At 46.0% G+C, this 13,035-nt stretch overlaps 1 protein-coding gene across 1 annotated transcript in view; it reads left to right on the forward strand.

Annotated features, from left to right (window-relative positions):
* The window catches only part of asmt2 (acetylserotonin O-methyltransferase 2), a 102,391-nt gene that overhangs the window by 74,892 nt on the left and 14,464 nt on the right, over window positions 1–13,035 (forward strand). The window contains exons 6-8 of the mRNA XM_036962707.1: window positions 3,728–3,846; window positions 8,110–8,247; window positions 8,323–8,445. Of these exons, the coding sequence (XP_036818602.1) occupies window positions 3,728–3,846; window positions 8,110–8,247; window positions 8,323–8,445 (380 nt within the window). The remainder of the gene's footprint in view (window positions 1–3,727; window positions 3,847–8,109; window positions 8,248–8,322; window positions 8,446–13,035) is intronic.

Raw genomic sequence — 13,035 nt, forward strand, 5'->3', positions numbered from 1 at the left:
AACTGTTCTGCCTTATTATTATTTGACCATGCTGGTCATTTATGAACATTTGAACATCTTGGCCATGTTCTGTTATAATCTCCACCTGGCACAGCCAGAAGAGGACTGGCCACCCCACATAGCCTGGTTCCTCTCTAGGTTTCTTCCTAGGTTTTGGCCTTTCTAGGGAGTTTTTCCTAGCCACCGTGCTTCTACACCTGCATTGCTTGCTGTTTGGGGTTTTAGACTGGGTTTCTGTACAGCACTTTGAGATATCAGCTGATGTACGAAGGGCTATATAAATACATTTGATTTGATTTGATTTGGTTTAGGGGTTAACAATTTGCCTTGAGGGGTTTAGGGTTGGGCTTAGGGTTAGGGTTAACAATTTGCCTTGAGGTGTTTAGGGTTGGGTTTAGGGTTAATAATTTGCCTTGAGGGGTTTAGGGTTGGGCTTAGGGTTAGGGTTAACAATTTGCGGTGAGGGGTTTAGGGTTGGGCTTAGGGTTAACAATTTGCATTGAGGGGTTTAGGGTTGGGCTTAGGGTTAACTATTTGCATTGAGGGGTTAGGGGTTGGGTTTAGGGTTAACAATTTGCCTTGAGGGATTTGGGCTTAGGGTTAACAATTTGCCTTGAAGGGTTTAGTGTTTTTATCTGAGGGTTCTGTGCTCTGAAAGTCTCCCTCACTGCCAGTTCATTCTGTGTTACAGATAGAAGGAGATTCAACATTTATTCACTGGACATAAACATTAGCACATAATACAATAGAATATTATGAATTCAGTTTTCCCCCTCAATAAATAATTGAATAGTTTGCATTAATTATAATTACATTTGGAAACATGTATTATATATTGCAACAGGTTCTAGTGAGAATAGTAGCATTGTAAAAACCATGCAAGTATAGACAGTATCTATATAGATCTATAAGAGAGGATCATTATGGTTCCAGGCAGGGCCTCAGTCAGAGACAGTGTATATATAGATCTATAGTAGAGGATCATTATGGTTCCAGACAGGGCCTCAGTCAGAGACAGTATATATATAGATCTATATTAGAGGATCATTATGGTTCCAGACAGGGCCTCAGTCAGAGACAGTGTATATATAGATCTATAGTAGAGGATCATTATGGTTCCAGACAGGGCCTCAGTCAGAGACAGTATATATATAGATCTATAGTAGAGGATCATTGTGGTTTCAGACATATCACACAATGGAAGCTTTAGCTGTAGTCCAGACCACTGGTCCTCCTGGTAGTTTAACTACAATGTTAGCTGTAGGCCAGAACACTGGTCCTCCTGGTAGTTTAACTACAATGGTAGCTGTAGTCCAGAACACTGGTCCTCCTGGTAGTTTAGCTACAATGTTAGCTGGAGGCCAGAACACTGGTCCTCCTGGTAGTTTAACTACAATGTTAGCTGTAGGCCAGAACACTGGTCCTCCTGGTAGTTTAACTACAATGTTAGCTGTAGGTCAGAACACTGGTCCTCCTGGTAGTTTAACTACAATGTTAGCTGTAGGTCAGAACACTGGTCCTCCTGGTAGTTTAACTACAATGTTAGCTGGAGGCCAGAACACTGGTCCTCCTGGTAGTTGAACTACAATGTTAGCTGTAAGCCAGAACACTGGTCCTCCTGGTAGTTTAACTACAATGTTAGCTGTAGGTCAGAACACTGGTCCTCCTGGTAGTTTAACTATAATGTTAGCTGGAGGCCAGAACACTGGTCCTCCTGGTAGTTTAACTACAATGTTAGCTGTAGTCCAGAACACTGGTCCTCCTGGTAGTTTAACTACAATGTTAGCTGTAGTCCAGAACACTGGTCCTCCTGGTAGATTAACCACAATGTTAGCTGTAGGTCAGAACAGTGGTCCTCCTGGTAGTTTAACTACAATGTTAGCTGTAGGTCAGAACAGTGGTCCTCCTGGTAGTTTAACTACAATGTTAGCTGGAGGCGAGAACACTGGTCCTCCTGGTAGTTTAACTACAATGTTAGCTGTAGTCCAGAACACTGGTCCTCCTGGTAGTTTAACTACAATGTTAGCTGTAGGTCAGAACACTGGTCCTCCTGGTAGTTTATCTACAATGTTAGCTGGACGCCAGAACAGTGGTCCTCCTGGTAGTTTATGTACAATGTTAGCTGTAGGTCAGAACACTGGTCCTCCTGGTAGTTTAACTACAATGTTAGATGTAGGTCAGAACACTGGTCCTCCTGGTAGTTTAACTACAATGTTAGCTGGAGGCCAGAACACTGGTCCTCCTGGTAGTTTAACTACAATGTTAGCTGTAGTCCAGAACACTGGTCCTCCTGGTAGTTTAACTACAATGTTAGCTGTAGTCCAGAACACTGGTCCTCCTGGTAGTTGAACTACAATGTTAGCTGTAAGCCAGAACACTGGTCCTCCTGGTAGTTCAACTACAATGTTAGCTGTAGGTCAGAACACTGGTCCTCCTGGTAGTTTAACCACAATGTTAGCTGTAGGCCAGAACACTGGTCCTCCTGGTAGTTTAACTACAATGTTAGCTGTAGGCCAGAACACTGGTCCTCCTGGTAGTTTAACTACAATATTAGCTGTAGGCCAGAACAGTGGTCCTCCTGGTAGTTTGACTACAATGTTAGCTGTAGTCCAGAACACTGGTCCTCCTGGTAGTTTAACTACAATGTTAGCTGTAGGTCAGAACACTGGTCCTCCTGGTAGTTTAACTACAATGTTAGCTGTAGGTCAGAACACTGGTCCTCCTGGTAGTTTAACTACAATGATAAATGTAGGTCAGAATACTGGTCCTCCTGGTAGTTTAACTACAATGTTAGCTGGAGGCCAGAACAGTGGTCCTCCTGGTAGTTTGACTACAATGTTAGCTGTAGTCCAGAACACTGGTCCTCCTGGTAGTTTAACTACAATGTTAGCTGTAGTCCAGAACACTGGTCCTCCTGGTAGATTAACCACAATGTTAGCTGTAGGTCAGAACAGTGGTCCTCCTGGTAGTTTAACTACAATGTTAGCTGGAGGCCAGAACACTGGTCCTCCTGGTAGTTGAACTACAATGTTAGCTGTAAGCCAGAACACTGGTCCTCCTGGGAGTTTAACTACAATGTTAGTTGTAGGTCAGAACACTGGTCCTCCTGGTAGTTTAACTACAATGTTAGCTGTAAGCCAGAACACTGGTCCTCCTGGTAGTTTAACTACAATGTTAGATGTAGGTCAGAACACTGGTCCTCCTGGTAGTTTAACTACAATGTTAGCTGGAGGCCAGAACACTGGTCCTCCTGGTAGTTGAACTACAATGTTAGCTGTAGTCCAGAACACTGGTCCTCCTGGTAGTTTAACTACAATGTTAGCTGTAGGTCAGAACAGTGGTCCTCCTGGTAGTTTAACTACAATGTTAGCTGGAGGCCAGAACACTGGTCCTCCTGGTAGTTGAACTACAATGTTAGCTGTAAGCCAGAACACTGGTCCTCCTGGTAGTTTAACTACAATGTTAGCTGTAGGTCAGAACACTGGTCCTCCTGGTAGTTTAACCACAATGTTAGCTCTAGTCCAGAACACTGGTCCTCCTGGTAGTTTAAACATTCAGGAGCCTTACTGCTACTGGGACAAAGGATTGTTTGGCCTATTTCTTTTGTCCCCCGGTACCCTGTAATGTCACCCTGAGGTGAGCAGCTCAAACCCCTGGTAAAGAGGATATTCTTGCAGTCCATCAGTACCTTGTGGGGTTTTGTGAAGGCAGCTGTCTGCTGTTTCAGGTCAGAGGAGGAGATGCTGAAGTTTATGGGTCTGATGAACTCAACATGGATCCTGGATGGACACGACATTGTCACAGCCTTCAACCTCTCCTGCTTTAAGGCCATGGTGGACCTTGGAGGTAGGTGACCCTGACCCTAACCCTAACCCCATAACCCTAACCCCATAACCCTAACCCAAACCCCATAACCCTAACCCTCACCCTAACACTAACCCAAACCCTAACCCCATAACCCAAACCCTAACCCCATAACCCTAACCCCATAACCCTAACCCCATAACCCTAACCCCATAACCCTGACCCTAACCCACCTAACCCTGACCCTAACCCTAACCCTGAACCTAACCCTGACCATAACCCTGAACCTAACCCTAACCCCATAATCCTAACCCCATAACCCTAACCCCATAACCCTGACCCTAACCCACCTAACCCTGACCCTAACCCTGAACCTAATCGACCTAACCCTGACCCTAACCCTGAACCTAACCCTGAACCTGACCCTAACCCTGACCCTAACCCTGAACCTAACCCTGAACCTAACCCTGAACCTAACCCTAACCCCATAACCCTAACCATAACCCTGACCCTAACCCACCTGACCCTGAACCTAACCCCATAATCCTAACCCTAACACCATAACCCTAACCCTGAACCTGACCCTGAACCTAACCCTGACCCCAACACCGACCCCAACCCTAACCCTGACCACAACCCTGACCCTGACCTTGACCCTAACCCCATGACCCTAACCCTAATCTTGACCCTAACCCCATGACCCTAACCCCATAACCCTACCCTAACCCCATAACCCTAACCCCATAACCCTAACCCCATAACCCTGACCCTAACCCACCTAACCCTGACCCTGAACCTAACCCTGACGATAACCCTGAACCTAACCCTAACCCCATAACCCTGACCCTAACCCACCTAACCCTGACCCTAACCCTGAACCTAATCGACCTAACCCTGACCCTAACCCTGAACCTAACCCTGAACCTGACCCTAACCCGGACCCTAACCCTGAACCTAACCCTGAACCTAACCCTAACCCCATAACCCTAACCATAACCCTGACCCTAACCCACCTGACCCTGAACCTAACCCCATAATCCTAACCCTAACACCCTAACCCTGAACCTGACCCTGAACCTAACCCTGACCCCAACACCGACCCCAACCCTAACCCTGACCACAACCCTGACCCTGACCTTGACCCTAACCCCATGACCCTAACCCTAACGCCATAACCCTAATCCTGACCCTAACCCCATGACCCTAACCCCATAACCCTAACCCTAACCCCATAACCCTGACCCTAACCCCATAACCCTAACCCTGAACCTGACCCCTAACCTGACCCTAACCCTAACCCTGACCCCAACACCGACCCCAACCCTAACCCCAACCCTGACCCTAACCCTGACCCTAACCCTGACCCTGAAGCTAACCCTTAACCTCACCCTGACCCTAACCCTAAACCCTGACCCTAACCCTGACCCTAACCCTGAACCTATCCCTGAACCTAACCCTGAACCTAACCCTAACCCTCACCCTAACACTAACCCAAACCCTAACCCCATAACCCTAACCCCATAACCCTACCCTAACCCCATAACCCTAACCCCATAACCCTACCCTAACCCCATAACCCTAACCCCATAACCCTAACCCCATAACCCTGACCCTAACCCACCTAACCCTGACCCTAAACCTGAACCTAACCCTGACCATAACCCTGAACCTAACCCTAACCCCATAATCCTAACCCTAACCCCATAACCCTAACCCCATAACCCTGACCCAAACACCTAACCCTGACCCTAACCCTGAACCTGACCCTGACCCTAATCCTGAACCTAACCCTGAACCTAACCCTGAACCTAACCCTAACCCCATAACCATAACCCTAACCCACCTGACCCTGAACCTATCCCCAAAACCCTAACCCTAACACCATAACCCTAACCCTAACCCCATAACCCTGACCCTAACCCCATGACCCTAACCCCATAACCCTAACCCCATAACCCTGACCCTAACCCCATAAACCTAACCCTGAACCTGACCCTTAACCTGACCCTAACCCTAACACCGACCCCAACCCTAACCCCAACCCTGACCCTAACCCTGACCCTAACCCTGACCCTGAAGCTAACCCTGAACCTCACCCTGACCCTAACCCTAAACCCTGACCCTAACCCTGACCCTAACCCTGAACCTAACCCTGAACCTAACCCTGTTTTACCTGTTAGTTGTCATGGTGATATTCAGTTGTCATACTGATATTGCGTTGTGGTGGTGATATTGTGTGGTGGTGATATTGTGTGGTGATGGTGATATTGTGTGGTGGTGATATTGTGTGGTGGTGATATTGTGTGGTGATGGTGATATTGTGTGGTGATGGTGATATTGTGTGGTGATGGTGATATTGTGTGGTGGTGATATTGTGTGGTGGTGATATTGTGTGGTGGTGGTGGTGATATTGTGTGGTGATGGTGATATTGTGTGGTGGTGGTGATATTGTGTGGTGTTGGTGATATTGTGTGGTGGTGGTGATATTGTGTGGTGGTGGTGATATTGTGTGTTGGTGATATTGTGTTGTGGTGGTGATATTGTGTGGTGGTGATATTGTGTGGTGGTGATATTGTGTGGTGGTGATATTGTGTGGTGGTGGTGATATTGTGTGGTGGTGATATTGTGTGGTGGTGGTGGTGATATTGTGTGGTGATGGTGATATTGTGTGGTGGTGGTGATATTGTGTGTTGGTGATATTGTGTTGTGGTGGTGATATTGTGTGGTGGTGATATTGTGTGGTGGTGATATTGTGTGGTGGTGATATTGTGTGGTGGTGGTGATATTGTGTGGTGGTGATATTGTGTGGTGGTGGTGGTGATATTGTGTGGTGATGGTGATATTGTGTGGTGGTGGTGATATTGTGTGGTGTTGGTGATATTGTGTGGTGGTGGTGATATTGTGTGGTGGTGGTGATATTGTGTGTTGGTGATATTGTGTTGTGGTGGTGATATTGTGTGGTGGTGATATTGTGTGGTGGTGATATTGTGTGGTGGTGATATTGTGTGGTGGTGGTGATATTGTGTGGTGGTGATATTGTGTGGTGGTGGTGGTGATATTGTGTGGTGATGGTGATATTGTGTGGTGGTGGTGATATTGTGTGGTGTTGGTGATATTGTGTGGTGGTGGTGATATTGTGTGGTGGTGGTGATATTGTGTGTTGGTGATATTGTGTTGTGGTGGTGATATTGTGTGGTGATGGTGATATTGTGTGGTGATGGTGATATTGTGTGGTGGTGATATTGTGTGGTGTTGGTGATATTGTGTGGTGGTGGTGATATTGTGTCGTGGTGATATTGTGTGGTGGTGGTGATATTGTGTGGTGGTGGTGATATTGTGTGGTGGTGGTGATATTGTGTCGTGGTGATATTGTGTGGTGGTGGTGATATTGTGTGGTGGTGGTGATATTGTGTGGTGTTGGTGATATTGTGTGGTGGTGGTGATATTGTGTGGTGGTGGTGATATTGTGTGGTGGTGGTGATATTGTGTGGTGGTGGTGATATTGTGTGGTGGTGATATTGTGTGGTGGTGGTGATATTGTGTGGTGGTGGTGGTGATATTGTGTGGTGGTGATATTGTGTGGTGGTGGTGATATTGTGTGGTGGTGATATTGTGTGGTGGTGGTGATATTGTGTGGTGGTGATATTGTGTGGTGGTGGTGGTGATATTGTGTGGTGGTGGTGATATTGTGTGGTGGTGGTGATATTGTGTGGTGGTGATATTGTGTGGTGATGGTGATATTGTGTGGTGATGGTGATATTGTGTGGTGGTGATATTGTGTGGTGGTGGTGGTGATATTGTGTGGTGGTGGTGATATTGTGTGGTGGTGGTGATATTGTGTGGTGGTGGTGATATTGTGTGGTGGTGGTGGTGATATTGTGTGGTGGTGGTGATATTGTGTGGTGGTGGTGGTGATATTGTGTGGTGGTGGTGATATTGTGTGGTGGTGGTGATATTGTGTGGTGGTGGTGATATTGTGTAGTGTTGGTGATATTGTGTGGTGGTGGTGATATTGTGTGGTGGTGGTGATATTGTGTGGTGGTGGTGGTGATATTGTGTGGTGGTGATATTGTGTTGTTGTGGTGATATTGTGTGGTGGTGGTGGTGGTGGTGATATTGTGTGGTGGTGATATTGTGTGGTGGTGGTGATATTGTGTGGTGGTGATATTGTGTGGTGGTGATAATGTGTGGTGGTGGTGGTGATATTGTGTGGTGGTGGTGATATTGTGTGGTGGTGATATTGTGTGGTGGTGGTGATATTGTGTGGTGGTGATAATGTGTGGTGGTGTTGTTGGCCTGTTGCAGGTTGTTCGGGGGCTCTGGCCAGGGAGCTGTCCAAGGCCTACCCCTCCTCCTCTGTCACTGTGCTGGACCTTCCTACAGTCATCCAGACAGCCAGACAGCACTTCTCTGAACAGGACGATACCATCGTGTTTCAGGAGGGTGAGCATCGTTAACCCTCCTAACCTCAACACCTCAGATGATCAGTCGGTATAAATGAATGATGTTGTTTTGTAGGAGACTTCTTTGGTGGAGACATCCCTCCAGCTGATCTGTACATCTTGGCCAGAATCCTCCATGACTGGAAGGAAGATAAATGTGTTCAGCTGCTGAAGAAGATCCATGCATGTTGTCAACCAGGTGAGTGTTTTATGTTGTCAACCAGGTGAGTGTTTTATGTTGTCAACCAGGTGAGTGTTTTATGTTGTCAACCAGGTGAGTGTTTTATGTTGTCAACCAGGTGAGTGTTTTATGTTGTCAACCAGGTGAGTGTTTCATAATGTCAACCAGTTGAGTTCCATGTTCAAATAAAATACAATTCAGATCAAATTCTATTGGTCACATACACATGGGTAGCAGATTTTAATGCGAGTGTAGCGAAATGCTTGTGCTTCTGGTTCCGACAGCGCAGAAATATCTAACAACAATTCCCCAACAACTACCTAATACACACAAATCTAAAAGGGGGGAATGAAAATATGTACATATAAATATATGGATGAGCGATGTCCGAGTGGCATAGGCAAGATGCAACTAGATGGTATAAAATACAGTATATACTGTACATATGAAATGAGTAATGTAAGATATGTAAACATTGTTAAAGTGGTATTATTTAAAGTGGCATTGTTTAAAGTGACTAGTGATCCATTTATTAAAGTGGCATTGGTTAACGTAACTAGTGATCCATTTGTTAAAGTGGCCAGTGTTTGGGTCTCCATGTAGGCAGCAGCCTCTCTGAGTTAGTGGTGGCTGTTTAACAGTCTGATGGCCGTGAGATAGAAGCTGTTTTTCAGTCTCTCGGTCCCAGCTTTGATGCACTTGTACTGACCTCGCCTTCTGGATGATAGCGCTGTGAACAGGCAGTGGTTCGAGTGGTTGTTGTCCTTGATGATCTTTTCGGCCTTTCTGTGACATCGGGTGCTGTAGGTGTCATGGAGGGCAGGTAGTTTGCCCTCCCGTTATGCAGACCCGGACCACACTCTGGAGAGCCTTGCGGTTGAGGGCGGAGCAGTTGCTGTATCAGGCTGTGACCGACAGGATGCTCTCTATTGTGGAACTGTAGAAGTTAGTCAGGGTTTTGGGTGAAAAGCCACATTTCTTCAGCCTCCTGAGTTCTGTGTGGGTGGACCATTTCAGTTTGTCGTTGATGTATACGCCAAGGAACTTAAAACTTTCCACCTTCTCCACTGCTGTCCATTCGATGTGGATAGGGGGGTGCTCCCTCTGCTGTTTCCTGAAGTCCACAATCAACTCCTTTGTTTTGTTGACATTGAGTGAGAGGTTGTTTTCCTGACACCACACTCCGAGTGCCCTCACCTCCTCCCTGTAGTCTGACTCGTCGTTGTTGGTAATCAAGCCTACCACTGTAGTGTCGTCTGCAAACTTGATGATTGAGTCGGAGGCGTGCATGGCCACCAGTGGGTGGGTGGGTGAACAGGGAGTACAGGAGAGGGCTGAGAACTCACCCTTGTGGGGCCCCAGTGTTGAGGATCAACTGGGTGGAGATGTTGTTTCCTACCCTCACCACCTTGGGGCGGCCCGTCAGAAAGTCCAGGACCCAATTTCACAGGGCGGATTTGAGGCCCAGGACCTCCAGCTTGATGATGAGCTTGGAGGGTAGTATGGTGTTGAATGCTGAGCTGTAGTCAATGAACAGAATTCTTACATAGGTATTCTTCTTGTCCAGATGGGATAGGGCAGTGTGCAGTGTGATGGCGATTGCATCGTCTGTGGACCTGTTAGGGCAGGATGCAAACTGAAGTGGGTCTAGGGTGGCTGGTAAGGTGGAGGTGATATGATCCTTGACTAGTCTCTCAAAGCACTTAATAATGACAGAAGTGAGTGCTACGGGGCGATAGTCATTTAGTTCAGTTATCTTTGCCTTCTTGTGTACAGGAACAATGGTGGCCATCTTGAAGCATGTGGGGACAGCAGACTGGGATAGGGAGCGATTTAATATGTCCGTAAACACACCAGTCAGCTGGTCTGTGCATGCTCTGAGGACGCAGCTAGGTATGCCGTTTGGGCCAGCAGCCTTGCGAGGGTTAACATGTTTAAAAGTTTTACTCACGTTGGTGACGGAGACGGAGAGGGGGGGTGGGATGCGCAGTTTTTGTTAGCCGGCCGCGACAGTGGCACTGTATTATCCTCAAAGCGGGCAAGGAAGGTGTCCGTGATGTGGCTGGTTCTCTTTTTGTAGTCCATGATTTCCTGTAGACCCTGCCACATATGTCTTGTGTCTGAGCCGTTGAATTGCAACTCCACTTTGTCCCTGTACTGGCATTTTGCTTGTTTGATTGCCTTGCAGAGGGAATAACTACACTGTTTATATTCAGCCATATTCTCAGAGCTCTTTCCGTGGTTGAATGCGGTGGTTCACGCTTTCAGTTTGCACAAATGCCGCCATCCATCCACGGTTTCTGGTTAGAGTATGTTTTAATAGTCACAGTGGGTACAACATCTCCAATGCTCTTCCTTATAAATTCACTCACCGAGTCAGCGTATATGTCAATGTTATTCTCTGAGGCTGACCGGGAACATATCCCAGTCCGCGTGATGAAAACAATCTTGAAGCGTGGATTCCAATTGGTCAGACCAGCGTTGAATGGTTCTAGTCACTGGTACATCCTGTTTGAGTTTCTGCCTATAAGACGGTAGGAGCAAGATGGAGTCATGGTTGGATTTGCCGAAGGGAGGGTGGGGAAGGGCTTTGTATGCATTGCAGAAGTTAGAGTAGCAGTGGTCTAGTGTATTACCCCCCGTGCGTAGTGAAATCAATATGCTGATATAATTTATGTAGCCTTGTTCTCAAATTTGCTTTATTAAAATCTCCAGCTACGATAAATGCAGCCTCAGGATATAAGGTTTCCAGTTTATATAGAGTCCAGTGAAGTTACTTTAGGGCCATCTTGGTGTCTGCTTTAGGGGGAATGTACACAGCTGTGATGATAAATTACGAGAATTCTCTTAGAAGGTAATATGGCCGGCATTTGATTGTGAGGAATTCGAAGCCGGGTGAGCAGAAGAACTTGAATTCCTGTCTGTTGTTATGATTACACCATGAGTTGTTACACCCCCCGCCCGATGTTATCTCTGTTGGCACGATGCATGGAGAACCCCGGTGGCTGAACCGATTCCGACAGCATATCCCAAGAGAGCTATGTTTCCGTGAAACAGAGAATGTTACAATCTCTGATGTCGCTTTGGAAGGCAACCGTTGCTCGAATTTCGTCTACCTTGTTGTCAAGAGACTGGACATTGGCAAGTAGTATGCTAGGGAGCGGTGGGCAATGTGCACATCTACGGAGTCTGACCAGGAGGCTGCTCCATCTGCCCCTTCTGCGGCGCCATTGTCTTGGGTTGGCTACTGGGATTAGATCCATTGTCCTGGGTGGTTGTCGAAACAGAGGATCCGCTTCGGGAAAGTCGTATTCCTGGTCGTAATGTTGGTAAGTTGACGTTGCTCTCATAACCAATAGTTATTCCCGGCTGTTTGTAATAAGACTTAAGATATCCTGGGGTTACAATGTAAGCAATAATACATACAAAAACACAATACTGGTAGTTTCCTAAGGACTCGAAGCGAGGTGATCATCTCTGTCGGCGCCATCTTTTATAGTGGGGGTGCAGGAAAATATATGTTTTTGAGCATATTTTATATGGTTGAAATACTGACAGCTTTTATCTCACAGTGTCAATCACTGAAAAATACAGAGAGCTCAAGAGATGCTGAGAATAAATACTGTAATGCTTCACAACCTTTTCCCGAGACAAAATTTAAATTTGGTGTATATCATTGTACTGCAAGAAATACTTAATTCCGCAGGAGTTCATTTCATATCAGACTACATGTGAGTCCAAATTTCATGTACTATTCCATTTAACCCATCTCAAGTTCAAAGGTGTGGAGTATCATTTCAACTTTCTCATTTGTTGTTAATGTGAGAATAGTAGATTAGTCTTTCACAATATCACAGTCTTTCACATTAATACTCAAAGTAAATTATCCTTATAAATTGTATTCTGTGTGAGATTTTAAAGTAATCAGTTCAAGGACATATACGTCTGGTGTATTAGAAGCAATTATTGGTACTATGATTGTCTACAAAATATTTGTTTATTTACACGAAGATTGACCGTCAAGATAGAAATTTTTCCATTCGCTATGATGTGGGATCCTGTTTTCTGCTAACAATGCCAACAGTACCACTGTACAATCTCCTGGTGTTGTGCCCTTAAACCCCATAATGGCTTTCCCTCAACGGACACTGCACTGCTGCTGACTCTGTGTCAACTTGGGTTGAGAAAGGAGAAGATACATTTCCCTTCTAACTCATGGACAATAAAGTTGTATTCTATTCCACTTTGGAGTCATCCACTTCTTTATCCAGCATATTGTCCATCAAGAGGGCTGGACAGCCCCGACAACACAAGCTAGCTCCCCTCGTAGTCTACTCCAGGAACAATATGTATGCGGTCTAGCATTATTGTCTGAAAAAAAAAACCCACATTAGACTCCCCTGAACAGGCATTTGTTGAAATACAACAGCTCAAAGTTGATCAAATCACATTTTATTGGTCACATACACCTATTTAGCATGGACAGGAAGGGGAACTCTGTTGTCCTGGAAAGGAATAGCAAGAGGGCCATGCGACATGTTTCTTTTGTGAAACTGTGGATACAACCACAGTCAGGACAATGGACTATAAATGACAGACACTGACCAG

The sequence above is a fragment of the Oncorhynchus mykiss genome, chromosome 25, assembly GCF_013265735.2.
Source record: "Oncorhynchus mykiss isolate Arlee chromosome 25, USDA_OmykA_1.1, whole genome shotgun sequence".
NCBI classification, from domain to species: Eukaryota; Metazoa; Chordata; class Actinopteri; order Salmoniformes; family Salmonidae; genus Oncorhynchus; species Oncorhynchus mykiss.